Below are 26,576 nucleotides of genomic sequence, written 5' to 3'. Positions count from 1 at the left end.
CGACCTTCATGGCGTTTGAAGGCATGGCCTTTGAATTAGGACACAGCCAAGAACTAAATTTAATGAAGGGGTAAAATAGCTGTTTCCATCCACCTAATTTAATGCACATTTTAGGATACTGCATAAAAATGCTGTATGGAAAAGCCAAGGTGCTCATAAATTCGAAAAAAATCCATTTTTTTTATCCAATAATAAGATGTGCAGTGTTGCCAAGTCTGCGGTTCCTGTCGAATTGGGCTGCTTTTTTTGACTACTATTTTTACTAGCGGAGGTTTTTGGATCCCACCTATGATGAAAACATATTTACTGAATATCCCTCTTTGTTCAACAAAAAAACTCATGCGACTCAACAGTGGATGTGATTGGATAACTGGACTAGCCAGTGGACCAATCGCATCGTAAAGCATCTCAACTGTTGATCATTCTGAAAGGAGTCAAAAGCTGTGTCTCGTTTAGAAAGGCTGCGCCCTCCTGAGGTCGCATTTGAAGGCTGTATGCGTCATAACGCTGTCTCATTAAAAAATAAAAAAAAAGTGAGTAGGACACTCCTAGCCTGAAAAGCCAGACCCACATCAAGATGTTTGGTCTGGAAACTCACCATTGACAGGGCTCAATCTGAGGGGCGGGATAAACAGTTGTCTTTCAAACTCCCTCTGGACAGCGTGCACGCGATAGGATAGCGCTACAACCAACCAGAGCAACGAAGGTGAAGCAGAGCTAGTTGATGGATTAAACTTTCTCCGTATCCGGTCGGCTAAACTCCGAATACATCTTCCCTTCTTAAGAATGACTTCAGTGCCGTTCTTTGTTCTTTTCTCAGAGAAAAGCTTAACTCCAAGTCTTGCAGTCAAAGCTGATTCGAAAGACCGCCGTTAGCCAGCTTCTGTGTTTACTAGTAGCACTTCATAATGTTAAGCCCCGCCCACCGACTCTATACACGATGTGATTGGCCCGACCAGAGTTTGGCGTTTACAGCTCAGAAGTGTATTGAGTGTTGCTAGACGACACTAGCGGCAGATTAGATTTGCAGCGCTAGGGTGCGTCTAGATTTCTTGGCTAGGACACTCCAAATGCAACCTTCGGATGCGCCCTTCTCTAAATTCGGAGTGTGCATGAGGTGTATCTTTCGCTAATGCAGATAATCCACAATTCTTTGAGTCGCCTTAACAACCGTCATATTTTTTTTATATTATATGAAAAAATGGCACCAGATATACATGCAAGCGTTGATGTGGTGTTTAAATGTAATTCGTTCTAAGCTTGATTTTGTTTTTTAAGCTGTATTAGCCTACCTGAAACAGATAGTTGTGGTAAACAGTGTGGTTTGTGCTTTTTAAACATTAAGAACAGTAGCTGTCAAGACAAGCAACATGTCAAGTAATAAATCAATTGAATTCATATAACTGGCATGAGAGAGAACATGTTGGCATAGTAACATGATACTTCCTGTCTGTGTGTCCTACAAAGGACGTCTCGTTTAATTCTGATTGAGGACACTCTGTACACTGCATCCTTCACAGGATGTGTCCTCCGGAGGACGCAGCCTTCGAAATTTAACGAAATGAGACACAGCTAAAGTCTGTAATCAGAATGATTTGGTTTAATTCCCTCCCAGAAGCGTCTCACATGATTGTTCACAAACACCAGCATCCGAACGCAAGATAAAATGAGAGTGTTTATTGTGTTTTGTCTGTGCGCTCTGAGACGCTAGTCATTTATGATGGAAGAAAAACGGCCAACAGTTTCTTCCACGATTGCAGCAACTTCCATTTTTTTTTTTACAGATATTCTTCATAAGACAGCATTTTGAATGAACTTAGCATATACACTAACTTACTGCAAATGATTAAGGGTATGGACTTAAAAAAACAAACAAAAAAAAAAACAAACATTTTCTACATCACAGCACTTACCAACTCAATCTGTTTTAATAAAACAGATACAAATCTGTTTTAATAAAACAGATACAAAATACCAACTCAAAAAAGTAATTTTGGGGTGTACTGCGGCTGTAAGGTTGTCACTCGTAGCATTTTGTCAATATATTTACAATCTCCCATTTTTCCGCACACAAGTGTTACCCGCGACTGCAGTCTAATGAGTAGTTATAAATGAACAGATCAGGTCAATTTGGGCACAGTAACACTTGAGTTGACACATAATATCTAGGTTCATAAAGAGGATTTGAGACAGCAATTTCACTACTACTTGTTAAGAAAAAAAAAAAAGTATTGTATTGTTTCAATACTGTCCACTGAAACGACAGTTGCAATTGTACAATAAATGTAACAGAAAACACAATCAGGCCTGTTTGCTATGGAAAATAAAATAAATGTCTTCCCAAACAATTCAGAAAGTCTTTTCCATATGGTCTCTTTTTTCCAAGAAAAAGTAAGATCCTTCCGGAAAAAAATATATTGAATAGGTTGAAAAAATAGGAGAAGAAGAAAAAAGAATAGAACTAGTCGCGTGCCCAAAAAAAAAAAAAATCTAACGTTAACACCCGGGTAGTTTTAAACTCAGTTTCGCTCAAATTATCCAAAGTGTGTGTGTTGTACTCTCTTATCTGTATCCAGGAATTGATGACAGATTTAGGATACTGAATTCACTCCAGAAAGTCGCGTTGTGACATCAGTTAGGTACTGTTGGCTCGCTGTACAATCGTCCGATAAGTATGCATCAACAACAGGAACAAAAAAACCAACCGGAGTTTCTTTAAATTAAAGAGTGAAAGATCCCTACTGACTATCACCGGAAAATAACTTTTTTTCTCTATTTAATCATTTTTAAGATAGATGTGCTCTGAATCAATTTTTTTTTTGCTTTGTTTTTCTGAATTAATGACTTAATTATCTCAGAATTATGAGATAATTTTTCATAAATAAAATTTTTTTTGCTCTGTTTTTCTGAATTAATGAGATCCCTCAAAATCCAGCCAAGAGCTCTATTTTAGCTGGATTGCATGGAAGTAAACATGTCCCGCCTTTCAAATTTAATCCGGATTTATTTTACTTTGGGTTTGAGGCATTGTCTTTAAGTAATAAAAATTGTATTGTTTTTAGTGCATCAACTTTGTGCAGACACCTCAAGACAGCAGAAATGAACATTCTGATCTGCTTGACATTGCTATTGCACTCCATGGGGATCCAGTATTTTCAACAATTGCCTGATTGTCTCTTGTGTCACCACGTAGCCAGCCTGAATGCATTTCAGATGCATCATCTTAACACGATCACATAGTAATGCGTATCAATAGTACAAGTGTGAAATCGTGTCTAATGTATATCGTCTGGAATGTATATTGTGTGGAATGTTTACTGAGATAATGCACGTGCTACACAGTCTTTCGCGTGCATGCATATGACATGCTCTTGAGTAGGTTGGGGATGGTGGGATGGGGGGTTCGTACGTATAATATGCCATAAAGTGCGTATCATAAGCACGTGAAAAACTGTGTACCATATGCACACCAAAACTCATTTTAGCGTATACATTCCACAAGATTGCACACTTATTTATACTACTATTTATACAAATTTTCATGAGATCGGCTGTCTGCACAAATTTGAAAGGGGGGACATGTTTACTTCCATGCAATCCAGCTAAAATAGAGCTCTTGGCTGGATTTTGAGGTATCTCATTAATTCAGAAAAACAGAGCAAAAAAAAATATTTATGTAAAATTATCTCATAATTCTGAGATAATTAAGTCATTAATTCAGAAAAACAGAACAAAAAAAATTATTCATGAAAAATTATCTCATAATTCTGAGATAATTAAGTCATTAATTCAGAAAAACAGAGCAAAAAAAATTTATTCATGAAAAATTATCTCAGAATTATGAGATAATTAAGTCATTAATTCAGAAAAACAGAGTAGATTTTTTTCTCTCAAGTGAATGCAATAAGCTTCCGTAGCTTTCTTCCTTTGTCTATTACTATATTAATTGCGGAGAAAACGAACTCTAGTGGGGAATAGTAGGTACTACCTTTTTCTTCTTTTTTTCAAATTAAGAGTCCTTTAACCACCTTCATCTTTTAAAGGGGTTACACAAGCATTTGTTCATGCAATTTCCAGCACTAAACATTATCTGTAGAAATATGAACAGATTGAGGTAGTGTACTAAGTTGGACTTTGAATACTGAATGGCTGGCAAGTGTTTATCTGAAATTGGTAGCAGATTCCAATCAGCCACAAGAGTATTGCCATCAAGAGAAAGACAGAATTCTTGTTCTGAAATTACATTCTTCCATTATATAACAGATTCATTCGATAGAAGGGGGATGATGTGCAGACTGATGTTAAACATACCGGTGACAGCAGAATACATTTGGAAGGAAACAGTTAGAGTGCTTCAATTGGTTTCCTGCAAAAAATATAATCCTCAACGGCACAATTACAGGACGTGAAAAGTCATCTGAGAAATTCTGCTCGTCTCACAAATACGCCTGAAATATTAGTATTTGTACCACTGTCTCTATAATGCAGCTTTGGTTAAAGTATCTAAGCGGAATCATAAATCCTTGGCATTTTCATGCATTTCTAGGAATTCTGAAAGGTCACAGCTGAGCATAATCTAATGTATTTGCTTTTATTATTTAAGTAAGCACAAACATGAGTTGTGTTCCCTGGGCGCAGCTCGGATAATGCTATAAGCCTGAGGTAGAGTCTCTAAGACATTAACTTATGTCTAGAAAAATATGTAAACTACTTTATGAATTAATGATGAATTGAAGCTATTTATTAAAAACTTAAAGGTGCTGTAGGCGATCTGGATAAATGCTACCCTGAAGGGTCACACAGGGGTTGCAGAGGACCGTAGAAGGAGCGTTAGGACTCACACTGAAGGATGCAAGTCGTGTTCAAAATCTGCACTCTAGATGAATTGAAGATGAGCAGGTAACTGAAGAACGTTGCTTATTAAAACTTGCTAGAAGGCCACTTTTTGTCAGTTCTGAAGGAAGGTCAGGTTGTTGTTGCTTTTCTGTCATTCTCGCTCTGTCCGCACAGTTGGACATCGGCTGCGGCTGACTGTACTTTACTGCATAATACAGAGTCTGTTTGTGCAATAAAAAAGTTAAGCCTACACTATCAAAGCAGTGGGGTCTATGTTTTTTTATCAGTTTTATTTTGATACACATGACAATATAACATTACGACAACATGAAAATAGGTTTTACTGTTATAAAAAAAATGATTTTTGAGCATTAGTAGAACTGAAGGTTTTAGAATAAACCAAGCGGCATCCTCCCCCAGTTTCTGTTGAAGCCAAAACGGAAGTGACTTAAACTGCAATTCATCGACTGGCCACTAGAGTCAGGCTCCAGAAGGGAGCACAATCTCATTGAGCACCATGTTTAAATGCCCAATTTTACAGCAAAAAACAAACAAAACAAAAACAAGTTAACATCCTGGTACAAATTGTGGTTTTGGTCTATATGGCTAATTTTGCCCTTCATGACAACTGTAAAGGGGTGAATTTTTTTATAACTCGTTCATTTACATTATATAAAGCCTTAAATTCCTGCAAAATTAGGGGCGTGGCCACTTTGAGTGACAGGTGGTAGCTGTTTGTCTGCTGTTTGTTAGTCATTGTGTCACCTCAGCTCCGCCCACATCCAGCCTTGTTGCCCATTTCCTGTTATCCGGGCTTGACGCGCTGCCAAGAGGGCAACGGCCAGCTCGCCCCTACTCAGTGCTGCGAGGGCTGCAGCCCCCCTCGTTATAGCATCAGCCCCCCTGGTGGGGGGCTGTGGACTAAAATTATATTGTATTTAAAACATGAAATGAAATAAAATAAATTAAAATAGACTGACATAACATACTGTGTTTTAATGAGATTAAAATAATAGGCCGTGGATAAGATATAAACTAATTAATAATTATTTTAATAATTCCTCAGGAAGTGCTTTCGTCACCATCATGTCACCTCGCTCACTCTCGTTTGGTCATGTTTAGCAATAAGCAGCAGAAACGTATTTGTAGACTTTTTTTGATTAACGTTTTCTACTAACACGGTTAAGAAAAGTAAAATTGGGAAATCTTCTCAAATAAAGTATGTAAACTCTACTCTCACGAGTCTGCTGAGGTCGGGACACATGATATTTTACAAACGTGATTATGAATCATTATTTGTCCAAATATGCGCACATGATGGACTAAGAGCCCTGGCAGATGCTGGATATTGTATGTAGCCCATGAACACTAATAAAAATAATGCTTTATGACTTATGAGTGATGATTAACGTGTGTCTGTGTAGTAACGTGTGTTAACGTGTGATCCATGGGCGTCGGAACCATTGTGTGTCGTGAGGACAAGACTCACCCACTTTTAAAGACCAATGATATTGGACCCACTCTTTTATCGTCACTAATTCAACACATGTCTGTTTACCTACCCCTAACCGAGAAAAACGTATTAGGTGTTTGACTCTATTTTTTCCACTTTTCTAATATTTTCTCAATTTTTATTGAAAAGAAATGCCTTTCTGATATGTGATGTGAAAAGGGAGTAGAGCAAGTTCGGCAAAAGACAGGGCAAATAACTCAGTGATTTCCATAATTTTGTCTGGCGCAATCAATCGTTTAGTAAACTGCAGTAACGTATATTTGTATCTAACGTTACTCCAGCAAAAACAAATTCTGAGACCACCCACAGTTTTGCTTCCGACACCCATGGTATGATCGCGTTTTAACAAGTAATTAATTTTAAACAACAATAATCTGGGGAGGTGGGTCCGTCTGTGCTCTTTGACGGTAAAGGGGGGTTCTACTACAACACATGTCTGGTCGCCACCGACGACATAATGACGTCACACTTTCAGCCCCCCCGGAATTAAACGGCTTCCAGCGCGCCTGCCCCTACTTTACGCTTCAAAACTGCTCGTCAGAATCCTATGGGTGACGTCACGGACACTACGTCCATATTTTTTTACAGTCTATGGATGGTCTTACGCAGACGATATATATTTATAAAATATACATTTAGACCGCTTAACAAAGTGATTGCTATCAGGATATGAGGAGACTTTTAACCAGCATAACAAAAACCTTTAAATTCATTAGTTATGACAATATACCTCATTACACCGGTGAATTATATCAGCCATTAATTTTTAAAGCAAAAAAAAGCAATTTTTAAATTGATCCAAAAGGCACACATGAAGCAATGCATGTGAAAATGTCAATGCTCTAAATGCAGACAAAAAGACCTAGGCACTTTGTGCTTCATAAAGTTTTAATTGAATTGAAATTCTGTTCGATGTTTTATGAACCTTAGATTGTGAATCAAAGCAAACAAAGAACTGGACCTGTCAAGCTCCAACACTGCTTGTATACTGTTTTTCAATTATTTTATGTCAGATACATATATCAAATAAGATATAATTTACTGAAACTATTCCATCGATAAGCATTGGTTCTCACATAATGCATAAAATGCAAGTCTAAGTGCTATAATATAACCATGTTTTAGTGTAAGCATAAAAAAATATGACAAGAAAAACCAGCACGCAAGAATATCATTTTGACAGAATAAGCACAATTTTCACAGTTCAGTATGCAACTGTCCAGCCGCCCACTGTCATTATCTTGATCCATTTTTTGTTACATCCTGTAGACAAGTAAAAGAAAAAGGATAGTGTGAAGCTTTTAAACCATGAGTTAGAGCGCCCTAATGTGCTATCAGATGTCGTAGTTAAAAAATTGGACATGAACATCCTCTCAAGTTAAACTTTTAATGTGATGAGCTCGTAAATCACGACTTCAGAAGTGGGAAGTAGGACATTTACGATAGCACACAAAGGCAGCGTTATAATGCGCCATGATAACATGTTTCAGGTGAAGGTATACTATCAATCAGAGAGAATCATTCTGGACAGATACAGCACAGTGGCAAAGTCAGCGTGCATCAGAGAGCGAAAAGATACGAGAGTTTGCTGTGTTTGTCCTGAAAATAGAATACATTTGTATGTAATGAGACAGAAAGATTAGAAGGAGGAGGGAGAGAGAGAGAGAGAGAGAGAGAGAGAGAGAGAGAGAGAGAGAGAGAGAGAGAGAAGAGAGAGAGAGAGAGAGAGAGAGAGAGAGAGAGAGAGAGAGAGAGAGAGAGAGAGAGAGAGAGAGAGCACATATGAGAGCGCAACCACTGGAATCAAGGAGAATATGTGAAGGCAGCACATGAACGAGGGAGAGAGAAATAGACAGAAGGAGACAGGGAGAGACAGAATGAGTGAGACAGAAACACAATAGAGGGTTGGCAGGTGGACGGATGAAAGAGCTGGAGACGAGAAGATGCTTCAGCTTTGTCAGTGTCTCTCCATCATCACGAGGACGATACAGAGCAACCTGCACAAACAGACTGGCATGTCAACAGCTTCCCTCCTGCTTCATACCAAGCTAAACCAACAGAACTCTACTCAACTGAATCACACCAGGTAAAACAAATACCGATTTTCTATACTACAATCTATACATTATCTACTTTAAAGAGAAATGGAGAATGTTGAGTTATTGCTAAGTTAACTATCCATGATTTTAAACAATTTAATGTTGATTTTATCATTCAAAAAACTTGCATGCGGAGAAAAACATTTATGAACGATGCTGATTTTATATCTATGGACCGATCTGTGAACAATATAACACTGTAACACCCCCCCCCCCAAAATAAATAAATAAATAAATGATGTCTCCAATTGAAAATTTTCTAGTGATTTATCACATCTAAATTCTTTAGTTGGCCAAATTTAATTTCTGTGAATTTAATTGCACCAATTCACAACTATTCAATTCGGCCAACTGAAAAATTTAGATGTGATAAATCACTAGAAATGTTTTAATTGGAGACATCTTTCTTTTTTTTACAGTGAAGGGGACACAATGTTTTAGACCTGTAACTGTGTTTGAGGAGGGGAGAGAGGATTTCCTTCATTCATGCAAAACCATCAGAAACAGATACACTTGGAAACACAAATATATATATATATATATATATATATATATATATATATATATATATATATATATATATATATATATATATATATTGTACCAATAATATTTATTTTAACTCATATTATTATACTGGATATCATAGTATTATTATTATTATTAAAGTGGCCATTATTATTCTGATTCACTTGTAAACTGACAAATATATGACTCACTGGTGTCTCTTGCATTTTTTGACAGTTCTGCAGGGAACTGTTTCTGACATTGTGAGAGAGATGAGTGAGATATTATTCAAGATTAATTTAATTTGTTTACAGTCCTGCATTTTTTATTTGAAGTCATAATTTCTATTTTACAAATGAAAATGGTTGAGTGATCCTCCTTGCGTGGTTGTGAATCACCACCAGTTTAAGATCTGCTATGAGTGGACAGTGTCTTTCATGTGTCACTCTCAGCTGGGGCTGAACGATTAATTGCAATTGTAATGATATCATAATATGAAAAAACATTTTTTTTTTTAACTGCAAAGGCTGCAAATTATGGAATAGTAAGTATAGCAGGCTACTCCGCAAGAACAGAGAAAAAAGGTCTCGCTCCCAGGGCTGCGAGAACAAAATTACGTCGTTTTTTTTCTCGCAGCCCAGGTTTGGCAGTTCTTGCAGCTTGTTCTTGACACATCGGCTGCGTCCGAAACCTGGAAAATGCTGCCTTCGGAGGACACATTTCAAGGCAGGAAGACATCAAGGCACGTCCCAATCTAATGTTTGCTTCACTTACTGTCTCCTGAGACACCTTCATCTGATCGAGTTGTGAAGGCAGCATAGATGTATCCTTCACCGCCTTTAATATCCCACAATCCCGTGCTTTCCATTCAGTGACAGTTGAGCTGGGAAAAAAGATGGCATCTGAGAGTTGGGTTTGACGGGCAGTTTGTGTGCAAACGTATATTTTTCACTTCTGATGTCATTTTTAGCGATAAATTACTATAGTAATTACATTTTTGTTTAGTTCTTACCAAAGCTCTCTCTATTTTGCTTTAGATCCTTGAATTGTTACACTGCCTCTGAAGTCTGTCCGAAATCATGAGGTGCCTTCATGCACAAAAACGCTGCCTACAAGTCATTGGCAAATAAGGCAAGCGAGACAACGAGTCAGCTGCCTAAGTTTTCGGATGCAGCCATTATCTGAGCAGAACTTTATTCTGGTGGGTGTCTGATTGGTCAGAAATTTTAAGTGGGCGAGGTTAATAGGAAGAAACGGACATGTTCGGCACCTGCTTTTCCCGTGAAGGAATGTTCCGGCCAGAATGAACTTTGTTCTTGTTGCACCTTGAGAAAACGAACACATTTCTTTGTTATTGTAGAGCAGGGCTATTCATATCTTACCCTGGAGGGCCAATGCTGTGCAGAGTTTATCTCCAGCCCTAATCAAACACACCTGAACATGCTAATAAATGTCTTCTGGATCATTAGAAAATCACAGGTAGGTGTGTTTGATCAGGGTTGGAGCTAAACCCTGCAGCGCATTGGCCCTCCAGGGTAAGATTTGAACAGCCCTGTTGTAGAGTATGTACCAAGCATATTGCAGAAGCAGCATGCACTTTGGCACATTATGCCTACCTGGCCTAAAGGAAAGAACAGTTGTGTTTTATCAATGATCGATCTAATACTGTGTTGGTCATACTATAGCCTATAGGGGTGGGATCAATTCTGAGCTTAGATTTGAACTGTGCTCAATGGCGGTGCGTGCGTTTTAGAAACACCCGTGTTGCGTATCTTTTGCTTCAGAATTCATATACTCTTAAATGCTGAAAGCACTCTTTATTTATTGCCTGTAATGTTTTTTTTTTATTCCTCCTTATTATTTACTAGCTTTTATGTTTTGAAACTAGGCTATATTAATTTAGCCTATGTGTTTAAAAAATAACAAGCAATTTTAGTAATTATTTTTTGTGTAATTATTTGAAAAAGTACCTATGATTAATAATAATTTATTTTTTATTAATAAGATTAATTAATCTGCCTGGAAGACTTGAAGGAAAACAAAATGTTTTATATTAGCCGTATATTATACATATAGCTACTCACATTAAAATTGAATTTTTTTATCTGTTATTTTAAGTGTTTGTGAACTCAATCACAGAAATCTGTATACTGTGTCAAGTGTCAATGTCAAGTGATTTCGCTTAAAGCTGACAGACATGATCAAACTTCATTTTAGTCCATATTACGGAATTTAGGAACAAGTTTGCAATATAAAATTGTTAGGGCACTCAAAAGTTGAAGAATAAGTATCTGCGGCTGCTTAAAGGAAGCGTGAAAGTAGAAATGTGATGTGTCCTATCAATGAACCACGGGCGGTCTGGCGAGCCTGATGAACTGAAAGTCTCATTAGACTGAATAACTGTGTACAAACTACTGGCTCACATCGACCTCTTCTGAGGTTATGCTGAACTAGAAAAGATCTTTTAAAACAAAGAGACAAGGGACTATTGAATAGTTATATACAGTGGAAATAGAAATCTATTTTGTCTGTAAAAACTCACAGACAGATAAAATCAGATTCAGACGTCGCAATACAAGCAGAGAAAACAAAGCAGTAAATTACCTGATCTATTTAACTGGTGTCTGAATATCATCTGATCCAAGGACAACAACATGAGTACACTACATAAAGCTTTCAGGAAGAAAATGTTTTTGTTTTGGACAAACGTTTCTATCTGTAATAATGATTGTTGTACTACTACAACAATAGTTGGAGAGTCTCAACAATAGTCTCAAAAGGAGAGCAAGTATATTTTAAGATAAATAAAATTGCTAAATAAATAAACCATGCTCATGTTACATAAACACAAACTATATATATACTCACACACACACACACACACACACACAACACCACACACACACACACACACACACACACACACACACACACACACACACACACACACACACACACACACACACACACAATATTATATATATAAAAACTGATCAGGACTATGACTTATTGTGCTGGTTCCCCTTTTGCTGCCAGAATGCACCTGACCTGCATGTCGAGGCATAGACTCCACTAGATGTTAGCAGCAGATCCTTTAAGTCCTGTAAGTTGTGAGGTGGGGCCTCCTTGGATTGTTTGTTCAGCACATCCCACAGATGCAGATTGGATTAAGATCTGGAAAATTTTAAGGCTAAGTCAACACCTCAAACTCATGCTCCTCAAACCATTCCTGAACCATTTTTGCTTTGTGGCAGGGCACATTATCCTGCTGAAGGAGGCCACTGCCATCAGGGAACACCGTTTCCTCGAAAGGCTGTACATTGAACATTGCCCAAAGCATCACACTGCCTCCTCTGGCTTGCCTTCTTGCCGTGCATCCTGGTGCCATGTGTTCCCCAGGTTAGCCACGCATAAGGCCTTCCGTCTGATGTAAAAGAAAACGTGATTCATCAGACCAGGCCACCTTCTTCTATTGCTGTGTGGTCCAGTTTTGATGCTCATGTACCCACTGTTGGACCTTTTGGCAATGGATAGGGGTCAGCATGCGCTCCCTGATCTGTAGCTATGCAGCCCCATACGCATCAAACTGCGATACACTGTGTATTCTAACACGTTTCTATCAGAACCAGCATTAACTTCTTGAGCAATTTGAGCTCCAGTAGCTCGTCTGTTTGATCTGACTACACGGGCCAGCCTTCACTCCTCATGTGCATCAATGAGCCTTGGCCGCCCATGATATGTATATGTATACCTGTCGCTGGTATACAAACACACACACATTATATATAATTGTCAATAAGTCAAACATCATCTATCAACAGATTGTAAAATAAAATATTGTAGATCATATACTGTAGTTCAATGCTCTATAAAAAATAATCTTCACTGACCCAACAGTATTAAAATGGCAAAATATTAGGTATTTATAGTTTATGACATAATGATCGATGAAACCACATTCTGATGTGCATTTAACATAACATAACATAAATGTTATGTTAGTAAAACAGCAATTAACAGCAATTTACTTGTTTTGAATGACTTTTGCAACACAAGACTTCCTGATGTTGCCACAAGGTGGAGACTGTGGGTTTTCTTAACAAATATTCTATTTAAATGCACATCAGAACGTGGTTTCATCGATCATGTTCATTTTCTCGTGTAACTGTACACTCACTAAATAAAACACTCTCTCCGCAGACAGTACAAGAGTTGAGTGGTGCGATTTCAACATGGGGCTGTACAACAGAGACGTGAGAGGAGTACAAATACAGATATGGGCTTTTAATATTCCTCTATGCAGCTTGCATTTTCAGGCTCATTCCACGATGGTCAAACGCTGCCGTGGAAATACGCAACAACACAACGAGACGTGACAGCCATTGCTTTCCTTTTGTACCTATTTTTCCACACTACCTCGCTCTTTTTTCTATAGCAATGTGCGCCACAAATTGCCCAGCAATTGTTTTATTATGGTAATAAGAAGTTGAATTGTGGCCTTTGCGCTATTAATGGCGTGTGGAAATTGCATTAAAATGTCAAAAGGCAAAAAGTAACTACAGTACTTAACGTCACAACACAAGACCACAGAGAAGAAAAGATGCAGACCTTTAACAGAGCAAAAATAATAATAAAATAAAGGGCTGCAGCAAAATGTTGGCTTCAAGCATCATCATATGCATGTTAAGCATCAAATAAGGTAATTTTATCAGCAATCAAGTGTGTCCGTTTTGTTTACAATGATAAAACAGGTTAAAAAGCCCTATAGGAGCGAGGCATACGAATGACATCCAAGGCCATGAATGTCATAGAAATTTGAATAGCGCTCTTTTGACTTGTTCCATTGAACAACCACTTTGCAACCACCCAGAAAACCCTTCTGACCACCTAGCAACACCCTAGCAACCACCCAGAACAGAACAACCACACATAACATACCCCAAAAAAGATCCTATACAAAACTTTAAAGGATTTTTTTATCAGGTACATCATATATAACTCATTTTAGGGGTTCCATCATGTGATCATTTTCTGGATTATTATTTAGTTTTTAAAATTTTGATTACAATTTATGAATTTTATTGTATTTCATTAATGTATGAAGAGCTTATAAACATACTTTATCACTAGACATTTTGTTAATAATCATGAAAGTAGGCTATTATGCAAGCATTTAATACATTTTTGGCATAAAGGGTTCTTTAAAATTGAAACAAGAACCAGTTTTATATAAAGAGGATCTTGATCTTGGATCATCACTCAGATATCCTTCAGAAAATGTAATAAAAACGAATAAAATCAAATAAAAAATTCACGCCAATAGAGTGTGAAAATGATTTGCTTTCAAACAGTGACACTTAAAAATCACCACCGTGTGTGTGTGTGTGTGTGAGTGCGTGCGTGCGCGAGAGAGAGAGAGAGAGAGAGAGAGAGAGAGAGAGAGAGAGAGAGATACTCTACAAAGGCTGATACTCAATCTCCACAAAACCTTGCTTTGATTATCATGACCAGATGACGTCCTTTTCAGCATAATGGCTATGCTGTTGTTGAATTGAGTAAGCTGCATCTCTCTCTCTCTCTCTCTCTCTCTCTCTCTCTCTCTCTCTCTCTCTCTCTCTCTCTCTCTCTCTCTCTCTCTCTCTCTCTCTCTCTCTCTCTCTCTCTCTCTCTCTCTCTCTCTCTCTCTCTCTGCCATATTTCACCTGCCTTTAAAAGAGTATACAGCCTGCTTATACTATAGCAACACACTCTTGTTTTAACACTCTTTGTGTTCAGTAAAGAGGTGCTAAAAGCATCAGTCACCTTTGTCTAAAAATTACTCCTGTGTTTTGGCTCTCGATTGTATTCAGACCCTTTATTACATTCATATTAGTGCTTCAACTAATGTCACGTTCTTGAAAAACATGGTGCATTTGTGGGAGGGTGACACAAATAGGATGCATTTGTAAATTAGGCTTTCCAAATAGGCCTATTAATTGTGGCAAAAACCTTTGCAGCCAATTTGCTTTACTTGCCATATAATTATCACTTTATATTCACTGGAAAAATCTAATTTTATACAGACTGTCTTCAGCGCATGCATTTAATAAACTAAGATCTTTTTTTTTCTGTGTTCTTTAAAAAAAAAAAAGATGACAGTCTTTAATTATCTTCAAGTGTTGATTACTGAGGCCAAGTATTACATTACAATAAACTCTTCTAAATGAGAGGTGCTGGTATGAAATAAAGACTGCGGTAAACTTGACGATACTTTGACGTCATATTCTACAATGTGAACTATACACATCCACAGAGAAAATGCAATTTATGAAGCATTCATGTTCATTTGTGACCCTGGAGCACAGTCATAAGTCTCACTCTCAGCCAGCAATACATTGTATTGGTAAAAATTATAGATTTTTCTTTTATGACAAAAATCATTAGGATATTGAATAAAAATTATGTTCCATGAAGATATTTTGTACATTTCCTATGTATAAAAAATTTATTAGTAGTAGCAATATGCATTGCTAAGGACTTCATTTGGACAACTTTAAAGAGAACTTTTTAGATTTTCTCAATATTTAGATTTTTTTTTTTGCACCCTCAGATTCCAGATTTTCAAATAATTATATCTCGGCCAAATATCGTCCTATTTTACATCAATGGAAAACTCATTTATTCAGCTTTCAGATGATATATAACTCTGTTTCAAACAATTTAGCCTTATGACTGGTTTTGTAGTCCAGGGTCACATTTTTGAAAATGTATGTTTTTCATAGGTAGATTAAAGGGTTACTTCAGCGATTAGCATATGGCTTTGTATCAGTAGAAACCCTGGAGAATATTCAAATTATTGTGCTTTCCCCTCTCATATCTCCCTGAGACGAGAGATTTATGCATTTTATTTCTGGAAAAATTCCTCCTATGATGCAAAATGACGATTTTTGCATCATAGGAGGAATGTTTGCCCAGAGGCTAAAGACTACAGCCAGCAGAGGGAGCCATTTCCGCATGTTTTGAATCCGGCATTGGGGGATGGGAGATTACACTCAGCTTGCAGGGAGAGCTCAGCTTGCAGACAGGATCATTTAAACGGAGCTATGGTGAGCAATGTAAGTCTTTTAACTTCTCAAATTCATTTCTATGAAAGTTAAGCTTGCAAAGGCATGAACTGAAACGCGCCAGACTGAACTCGCGTTGTGAATGTATGCCGCGAATGTAGTCGCGATTACCTCAGCTCTCATCACTCCTGCAGTTAGTGCTCAGTGCTGTGAGACTCGCGCGGTGACTCCCTCATTATATTGAACAGACACGTTCAGTTTTTAATTGTAGTGTCTCTAACTCAGTCACAGTAATGAAGTTGTTGGCGTTGGGAATGGCCTCACAGGGCAGCGAAGCATTCTGGGAATTGTAGTCTTTCATCCCCATGGGACAAAAATACATTTTCTGTCTTTTCTCAGTCTAGAAGACACCAAATTCAAAAATAATTTCACATTTCTACTGCATTGATGACCCAGTTTAAATACAGATTCATCTTCCCAGCGCTGAAGTACCCCTTTAAACTGAGTGAGTTTGTGCAGCGTACATAAAAAAAATTAACATTGCTTCAAAATTCGCATTTTGTCGCATATTGTCAAGTTATGTTTACCACATTATAAAACCCCAAAGGAAAATCTCGAATGAACCATGTGTCCGAATACACTTTTGCTATTTTAATGACAGAAAAAAATGGGTGGCGCATCAGGCGCATAGTTCAAAAGTGTTGTCATGGGTGTGTTTTGGGCATATCTCCCATCTCATCTCATCTCATCTCATCTCCCTTTCCCTTTTAAAGCCAGTTGCAATCACGCCAAGGCAGATTGGCTATTTACATGGCGGAAAGTGGAAAAACTGAACACTCCTGAATCGAGGAAACTGATCTGCTCGTCCAATGACGGCGTGCTCATCATTACTGCATGTATAGGCTAATTCGGATTCATGCAATGACTATTCATTATGATGTGTTGGCATTTTTATATTTATGTAAACAATATTTTTTTTTTACATTTTAATCCTTTAATTTTTCATATTTAAAATTTTGTGTGTGCTGCTGCACATCCCTGTGTGTGTAATAAGCAGAGTGTGAATGTGTCTATAACTGCATAGACATAGACAAACATAGACAAAGTTTCAAAAACAAATGTTGGACGTTTGATAGAGTATTTCTGTGTCAAAAATACTCCTTCCGGTTTCTCACAAGTTTCGGAGAGTTTTTTTTCGAGTATGGGTCGACTTGACGTTAATAGACCGGAAGGTCCTTGTATGGGCCGTACGGGCTCTTCTCCCGGTAGGGTGCGCGCGCGTGACTAGAGCGAGAGAGATAATGCACGCCGTAAACACTCTCTCAGCTGCAGATCCAGTCGTCCGTGAACACTAATGTCGGTTATAGTCCGCGCCGCGCTCCACTTCATTCCTCCACTTTGACATTAAGCGACTTCAACGCTTCAGCACAGCATTCCGGGAAGGCAGCGCTGCATTTGAACCGATTTGAACGCAGAAATGCTTCAGTCGCATCGCAAAGTGGATCTCCACACTCCAAGAAGTGTGTTTTTGACGGAGCCGTCCCAGCGATAAAGGTTCGGTCCTGCTTTGGAAGCAGCCGGTGAGTAAAACTGCTTCAAATGTCTGTGCTGTTGGGTCGTCGCGTGAGTAAACATCAGTAAACGACACGATCGCGTGCTTCGTCATTCAAATGCGCTAACGGTTACTCCATTGCTGTTCTCTGTATAACGTTACACTAGTCTGACGTGCAAAACCGTTTTGCTTGCTACTAAGGTTTGGTTGCATACAATAGTCCATAAACCGAATCATGTCCTCATAAACTGAGAGTAAAGACACGCAAATGTTGACAGGCCACTAAATACAGTACATACCACAGAGACGGACGTCCTGCTGTTGCTGTTTCTATTTCAGCCTCCGAATTAGATTCTGGATCATATCTATTAGCTGAGATTGATAGCAAGAGTTTCTCCACGCTTGAGGACGTCACCACTTTGCGCATTCGTCATTCTTTAGCTCTGCCCACACGATATGCCTCCAGCCGCTCGGTTTTTTCCGGAAAGACTCGGTACAGCCCATATTTCTTTTACAAATATAATAAAACTAAAGACTTTTCGGAGATATGAAGGATGCAATAAAAAACATGCTTAGACAACATGCACAAAGAGCCCTGTGGCTCACGATGACACATTAATATCTTAAGACACAAAACTATTAGTTTGTGTGAGAAATCGAGCCGTATTTATATAATGTTTTACCTCAAATACAGCGCTATATCCAACAGCCTGGAACACGCTTCACTTCCGGGAAGGTCCAAAAACACGCTCTGGCTCATATAGCGCGTGTATTATTGCCAACCGGAAGTGAAGCGTGTTCCAGGCTGATGTATTTGAGGTAAAAAATTGAATAAATACGGCTCGATTTCTGACACAAACTGATCGTTTTGTGTCTTAAGATATTTTTGCTTTCATAGAATTGTTACCCATTCACATGATTATATGACTGGCACACAGCAACGGTTGGAGTTAAAAATCTTCATTTGTGTTCTACTGAAGAAACAAGAACACCTACATGTTGGATGCACTGGGGGTAAGCAGATAAACATCACATTTTCATTTTTTGGGTGAACTATCCCTTTAAGTTTCACTTAAAGATGCAGTATGCAATATTGACAGTTAGTGGATGAAATGGGTACTGCTGAGGCTTTTTAGGATGCAATCTCTGACCTAGTTTGTTTGGTGGCTTCCATGGTTACAATACGCTGAGTTTCCCACCAAATGGCAACCCGGGGAGTCGCACAACTATTGGGTAAAATGTCAATAGGCAGAACCACACAGACCAAAAAAACCAAAAAACCAAAAAAACGAAAATAATGTTTTAAAACTGGCTGTAGCTTTGTTTTTCATAAAAAAAACAAGTGTGACCTTAAACCTTAAGACCTTGTGATCAATCAAATCGAACACACACACACACACACACACACACACACACACACACACACACACACACACACACACACACACACACACACACACACACACACACACACACACACACACACACACACACATATGTTGGTCTATGTGGTTTACAGGGACTCTCCATAGGCGTAATAGGTTTTATACTGTACAAACCGTATTTTCTATCCCCTTACACTGCCCCTACCCCTAAACCTACCCATCACAGGAAACATTCTGCATTTTTACTTTCTCAAAAAAACATCATTTAGTATGTTTTTAAGGCCATTTGAATTATGAGGACATTTGATATGTCCTCATAAACCACATTTATAGTGTAATACCAGTGTAATACCCATGTAGTTATACAAATTTGTGTCCTCATAAACCACATAAACAGGCTCACACACACACACACACACACACACACACACACACACACACACACACACACACGTGTAAGGTAATGACTTTAGTAGTTATAGTAAAGATTGGTGAAAATGGTACAAAATTCTAAAATAATTTTCACTTTTAAACTACATTTTTTCTAGATTTCTCCTATTGATAATATCAGACACCCATTGTCATTATCTACCCAATTTTCACAGATTATTTTAGTCATATTTCTACCGTGTGCCACTATTTGAGACATTACTTGTGGCCTCAGAGAGAGAGAGAGAGAGAGAGAGAGAGAGAGAGAGAGAGAGAGAGAGAGAGAGAGAGAGAGAGAGAGAGAGAGAGAGAGAGAGAGAGAGAGAGAGAGGCTTGAGGAAAATGTCAGAGACCAGTGATGGAGTTTCCCTCTCCACTGTGAACCCATTCTCACTTATTCTCTTTCCCTCTTTCTCACTCCCTTGATCTCCCTCTCTATCTTTCATCATGAGCTCCTCCAGCATGTCTTAACTCACTGCCGGTTGTATGTGTGAGACATTCCACCTGTGACCTGCTCCGCTTTCACAATCCTTCTTTTTTATTTCACTGCTGCTTCTCACTTTTTGTGCATCTCCTCAAGGTCCATTTCTCCGTCACTCTTTCCTTTTCAACTGTTCTTTATTCCTCCTCATTCCAGTGTCACCCTCATTTCTAGTCCTTCTTCTTTAAGCCTTCTAGTGTTGCTTCTCCTATATGACTAGATATGAAATGCCTATTGCTTCTTAAAAAAGCTTGTGTGTTGGCATAAGCATCAGAAAACTTTATGGAGGTTACAGCAGTGGATGCACTTACCATGGTTTATAAATAATGTAATGTCTCTCTATTTCTTTCAAATAATGGTTAAGTATGTATTATTAAACTTAAAGTACAGAACCTTTTTATGTGCTAAAATGATTACATCTGTACGGTGAACTATACATTTTTCCGTAAACAAGAAGCAGCTATTATGATGCATAAAAATATGTACATTTAGCTTTTGAAGTCCTTTCAATTGAAACATACTTCACATGTATTACAGTAGCACTTCACAATAAAGATGGTTTTTAAAGCAGCTTCACGGAAAAAAAAACAGAAAACAAAAGAAAAAAACTACTTTGAAGGGTTAGTTCACCCAAAAATGAAAATCACCCCATGATTTACTCACCCTCAAACCATCCTATGTGTACTGCATATGACATTCATATTCATATTCATATATGATGTTGGAGTTATATATAAAACATGTCCTGATTTAATTCAAGCTCTGTAATGGCAGTGTGACGCTACGGTTATGCTACGTCAGACGTTGCATCAGTTACTCCTTTTTCACCAGTTCAACACGAAACGCGAAATTAAGCTATAGATATTTTACTTCATAAAGTTTTAAATATGGATATTTTCTTTCACAAATTTTGGGCCGCTATTCACTGCTGTTATAAAGCTTGGATTAGCCAGGACATTTTTAAATATAACTCTGATTGTGTTCGTCTGAAAGAACAGTCATATACACCTAGGATGACTTGAGGGTGAGTAAATCATGGGCTAATTTTTATTTTTGGGTCCCTTTAATGTTGCAAAATTCATCAATAATGAAAAATTCTAATTAGCTGTAACAGAGGCCAGCTAGTAGTAGTTGCTGTGCGAGTAAACCTCACTCTGACCTCAAGAGATGCTCTAGTGACTGACCCTTGAGGTTGCAGCCTTTAGCCTCCTTGCTAGAGTGTCTGACTCTAATGCCGGCAGACCTGGGTTCGCGTCCCGGTCTGAACAGAAGGGGTTACATACCTATAAAGCAACTCTACAGAGGACAATGACCATTTTGTTTTATTGACCATTTTATTTTATTTTATCTTATTTTATTATTATTATTATATATTTTTTAATTATTATTATCTTTACAACTGTTTTAACTATGCTTGTTTTTAATTTTTTATTCGTTCATATGGTATTCTTTTTTCTCATGCATTTGTTACCACTGTTTTAATTAATTTCTATGTAAAGCACTTTGAATTGCCATTGGGTATGAAATGTGCTATACAAATAAACTAGCCTTGCCTTGCCTTGCCTTGACAATGTAGTTATTATTCAGCTCAAGTCAGTTTAATGTTGGTTCAATTCATTTTAGTAACTGTCAATGCCGCAAAGTCTGTGTACATTACAGTATTCTTTCTGAAAAATATTGAAAGCAGAGATGAGGGCCTTTTTTCTTGGAGGAAATTACCTGGGTGGTAATTTTCCTAAAGGAAAAAAATGTTTGGGCTATAAATATAGGTACCATTTAGACCTATTTTGGCTTAAAATGATTGAAAAATGCCCCCAGGATCAAAACACACCATGACATGAATTGTTATTAGCAATAACTCAGCTTGCGGCTTGGACATATCCAGCAAAATGTTCCTTCTTTCTAAATGGAGATCTTTATCTCTCATTTCGAAACAGTACAATCAAATGGCAGGGGAGAAGACAAGCTTTATTTATTATCTGAGCTCAAAATTCTGCTCGCATGCAGTTTCTGCGGTTTTCTTCAGCACTAGCTGTTTTTATACATTAATAAGTCAAGCACAAAGCCATTTGTATTCCAACCATTCATATATTATTAGCTAGCCAGATTTGTGTTTAAGACTGCCTTTGGCTTTTGGATGATCAGGGGCATGGGCTGCACAGCTCCAGCTGTGAGGAGGTGCAGGGGGTTGTGTTTTCTATCCTCTCCTTTTCATTACTTTCTTATTTAGTTGGCATCACCACGGCCGAGTCCTACAGCAGGATGTTTGCTCTTTGTGAGCAAACAGATTGATGTCAAAGTTGTCTCGGCATCTTCATGTCTTCTAATTGAACAAGGGGATGGGGCTGAGAGAGCCTTCACACACTTTCACAATCACAAGGATGACACGTATATCTCCCTTCTAATCTCTGAATCCATTTTATATCCAAAGCAAATAGATTTGGCACACACAGTCAGACATGGATGAACTGGTATCTCAAAACCTAATTATATTTTTCTTAAACAGTCATTTTGTCTTTTCCATTTAAATGCCAAAACATCACTAAATGAGATACTAAATTATAACTATATTATTTGCTTCATTTTATTTCTAGTGTAACTTGTTCACTTTAGACATTCTACTATCATTAGCCATGTCTTTACCAAAATTACCCGGAACAATTTGTCACAGAAACTCCTTTTTTCCCCAGACCTGTACCCAAGATTATTCTTTCCAGTTCCCGCAGGATTTCGTCCTCCGCATGTAAAGCCTAAACTTCGCCGTCAGTCCATCGGTCGTATTTTTTACACTCCAAATAGCAGGTTGAAATAAAATGCTGGGTGGAGTCAACCAATCAAAATTCCTGAACTTTGAAAAAGTACCTTGCGAGCAAGGACTTTCTGAAGGGCACATTTTTACGCGGAATTTCAATTAGTACCTGGTCCCTGCGGTCGAAACTCACAGAGTACCACCACAAAGTGCCTAGTTCCTGGGGAAAGTTCCTGCGCTGGAAACGCAACTTCATGTCAACTAACTATTATTATTAATTTGCAACTACATGTTGCAGTCTCAGAGTATTTTAAGACTGTTAAGTTAAAGTTAGTAGAATAAGTTGACATGCAGTTACTAAAGTAACTAATAGTTGGGAGAATGTCTTTTGAGGAGCATCAAAATAAAGTGTTAGCAGATAGACAGTCTACTGACACTGATACTGAAGTTTCTTATGGTTAGTAGAATGTCTGGTAGACCATCGGAAATAAAATATAAATTTGGCCCTTAAAGCAGAGTCCTGCACGGGTTCGGGTACTGGTAAATTTTGCGGAAACGGGTGAAAAACATCCAACTGTGTCGGATACAGGTGCGGGTCGGGTCAGACAAGGGGGAAACATGGGTCTAACACGGGTTTAAAAAGGTTACGTGTGAATGTTAAAATGTATGTATATTTTTAGGAACACATCTACAAAAATATGTCTTGCCTGTATTTCAAGCTAATCAAAAAATGTAAAAATAATATCAGGTTATTTGTGCTCGCGCGGCCGCGTGCCCTCCCAGGAATCTCTCACTTTAAAAAAAATCACACAAGGCTTCAAGGGGGCCCCACACCGGAGGGGAAGTTCAGCGCCGGACGCACACATTATATATGCCACACCACACGCAAGCTCAGTTTCAAATCCACCTCTGACATAAGGGCTGCACGATCTGTGCATCTTGTTGCACAGGGTGAAATCAGTACATTGGCGCCGAATGCCGCCACCGGTGTGCGTACACTCATTGAAAATAATGTGTTCGAATTTTAAAGACGTGGCGCGGTGCTGTAATTACTTTTGTATGACCTGGCAATAAATATGGGTCGGGTTAGGTGCGGATTTTAATAAGTGCTCCGTGTCAAAACGGGTCGGATGCGGTTTAACGCACCGTGGGTATGGGCGGGATTTACAAAATCGGACCCGTGCAGGACTCTACCTTAAAGTCAAAATGTTTGTCTTCCTAAGTAAACTTTTTGTTTTAAGGATGTTTAGATACTTTCACTTTTTTAATTGAGCAGATGTCCCTTGTTTAGACCTTAGGATTGCCATCATTGCCTTTAACTAACAAGGTTTTTCTTTTAGGCCTTAATGACACCTGGAGCAAGAAACATCAGCGGGACCGAGCAAACTGTGATAGAACTCTAAAACTCATATCTATTTTACGACGGAGCAGCTTTAACTCCAGATGAACTAATCTTGATTCAACAATTTGCTGTGGATCAGTTCTCCACTGGGAGGTGGTTCTTGAGGCAAGAACACATGGAGAGTAACATCGTAATACTTTGATTCACAGACTCAATTTCTTTTTAATGAGCTGGAATGCCTTTCCCCTGCCAAGAATGAGAAGTTGAATGATGCTCAGTGAGCCATGCCCTTCAACACCTGCACACTCTCATAGACGAGCACAGGTTTGCTTAGGAATCAAAGAGGAATGCTCCTACTTAGAATTCTGCAGATGCAACAATTTAGCCTTCATATTTCAATCTTTCTGCTCATTACTTTAGATCTTCTGAGTTCTGAAGCCGAGTCCCTTAGGAGCGGGAGATGAGACTACTGGGTCAAACTAAGGACCTGACTATTGGTTTGGTGCAAAAACAAAATATATATGAAGGTTGAAGAAAACAATACTTGGAAATATTTGAGTATGACATTTTGAGTATGTCTGATTTTACAACACCATTAAGACATTGATTGACTGGAAAAAACAAACCAAGAGGCTCAATTTGGAACAAAAGACATATCAAATACAATACGATATAAAATGGCAGAGCTTGCTGGATACAATGGTAGCGAGAGCTTCATGCTTTCAACCGGTCTGCCTTTCAACTCTACTGGAGATTATGACTATTATGAACCTGAACCTGATGCTAGCAAGATCATCATCCCCTCCATCTATGCGCTGGTGTGCTGTGTCGGAGTCACGGGAAACGCCATGGTCATCTACGTCATCCTCAAGTATGCCAAGATGAAGACGGCCACCAACATCTACATTCTCAATCTAGCCATCGCGGATGAACTCTTCATGTTGAGCGTCCCGTTCTTAGCGACCTCGGCCGCGGTGCACCACTGGCCGTTTGGCTCGCTCATGTGTCGTCTGGTTCTCAGTGTGGACGGCATCAACATGTTCACGAGCATCTTCTGCCTGACCGTGCTAAGCGTGGACCGCTACATCGCCGTGGTGCACCCCATCAAAGCGGCTCGGTACCGGCGCCCGACCGTCGCAAAAGTGGTCAACGTTTGTGTGTGGGGACTTTCGCTGCTTGTCATTCTGCCCATCATCATCTTTGCGGACACGGTCCCGGCACAGGACGGTGGAGTGGACTGCAACTTTCTATGGCCTGAGGCTTCGTGGTCGGAAGCATTTGTGGTCTACACATTTCTGCTGGGATTTTTGCTCCCGGTGGCAGCCATCTGCATGTGCTACTGCTTGATCGTGGTGCGCATGCGGGCGGTGGGCCTCAAAGCGGGCTGGCTGCAGCGGCGGCGCTCGGAAAAGAAGATCACACGCATGGTGCTGCTGGTGGTCGCCGTTTTTGTGCTCTGCTGGATGCCGTTTTATATTGTGCAGCTGATCAGTGTGTTTCGCAAGCCACCGGACCCCATGGTGACTCAGCTTTTTGTCATTCTGAGCTACGCCAACAGTGGCGCCAACCCCATTCTCTACGGGTTTGTGTCTGATAACTTCCGCCGCTCGTTCCAGCGTATCATCTGCTTCCGCTGGCTGGAGAACGGGCTGGATGCCGAGCAGGTGGACTATTGTGCTGTGGCCCTACGGCGTCAGACCACATGTGGTCACCCGCCGAACTTTCCAAAGGAGTGCTTGGCCTCCGATATGGTGTTTCGCAATGGAACCTGCACGTCCCGTACAACCACTCTGTGAGAGACTGTTCAGTGAGAGTGCTGAAAGGGATAGTTCGCCAGAAAAAGAAAAGAAAGAAAATGAATTTATCATTTACATACCTCCCTGTCGAGCCAAACCTGTATGTTTTTGGTAACACTTTAGAATAATGGTCCGTTATTAATAGATAACTATGCAGGAAGTAATGCAGGACTAATAAGTAGCACTACATTAACACTTCAGCTACTACTATTAACCAATAAAGAAACAAGCTGAACTAAACAGTAAGTACCATCGACTTTAGGAGATAGTTCCTTATTAAGTAATCAATAATTACTGACTGAGATTAATAAGCCTCATTAATAACTATTAACTAACTGACCAATTATCACATTATTGTGTGTCTGACATTTAATGAATCATATTCTTTACTCTGAATAAAGTCATAAAATGCATCACTAATTACTGTATTGTTACCTAATCATTTTGCATGAGCTACTAGTGATCTGGACCATTATTTTAAAGTTGAAAATGTGTTTTTTCACCTTAAAATAATGGTCCAGATCACCAGTAGTCCTTGAAGAGTGATTGGGTACTTGAGTAATTAGTGATGCATTTTATTACTTTATTCAGAGTAATAAAGGACAATTTTTAAGAACTGCTAGTGATCTAACAATGTTTTTCACTTTAAAATAATGATCCGGATCACTAGAAGTTCCTGCATAATGACTAGGTAACATTTAAATAATTAGTGATGCATTTTATGACCACATTAAGCATAAATAAAGACAATTTCTCACAACTCAGACATGTTAATACTGTGATTAGTAATTAATTAGTAATTCTTTATCATTTTTCCTTGTAACCTATTAGTTATTAGTGACGC

At 38.7% G+C, this 26,576-nt stretch overlaps 1 protein-coding gene across 1 annotated transcript; it reads left to right on the top strand.

Annotated features, from left to right (window-relative positions):
- The first annotated feature begins 8,108 nt into the window (after positions 1-8,108).
- sstr1b (somatostatin receptor 1b) lies at positions 8,109-25,885 on the top strand. Its single transcript, XM_067445291.1, has 2 exons — positions 8,109-8,435; positions 23,935-25,885. Exon 2 carries the CDS (start codon positions 24,614-24,616, stop codon positions 25,730-25,732), a length of 1,119 nt encoding a protein of 372 aa, XP_067301392.1. The 5' UTR covers positions 8,109-8,435; positions 23,935-24,613; the 3' UTR covers positions 25,733-25,885.
- Positions 25,886-26,576: the final 691 nt, after the last annotated feature.

The sequence above is a fragment of the Pseudorasbora parva genome, chromosome 1, assembly GCF_024679245.1.
Source record: "Pseudorasbora parva isolate DD20220531a chromosome 1, ASM2467924v1, whole genome shotgun sequence".
NCBI classification, from domain to species: Eukaryota; Metazoa; Chordata; class Actinopteri; order Cypriniformes; family Gobionidae; genus Pseudorasbora; species Pseudorasbora parva.
This window is presented reverse-complemented; position numbering and strand designations above follow the sequence as displayed.

Coding starts and splice junctions, on each gene's coding strand:
- sstr1b (XM_067445291.1), top strand. CDS start 24,614: ATGGCAGAGCTTGCTGGATACAATGGTAGCGAGAGCTTCATGCTTTCA.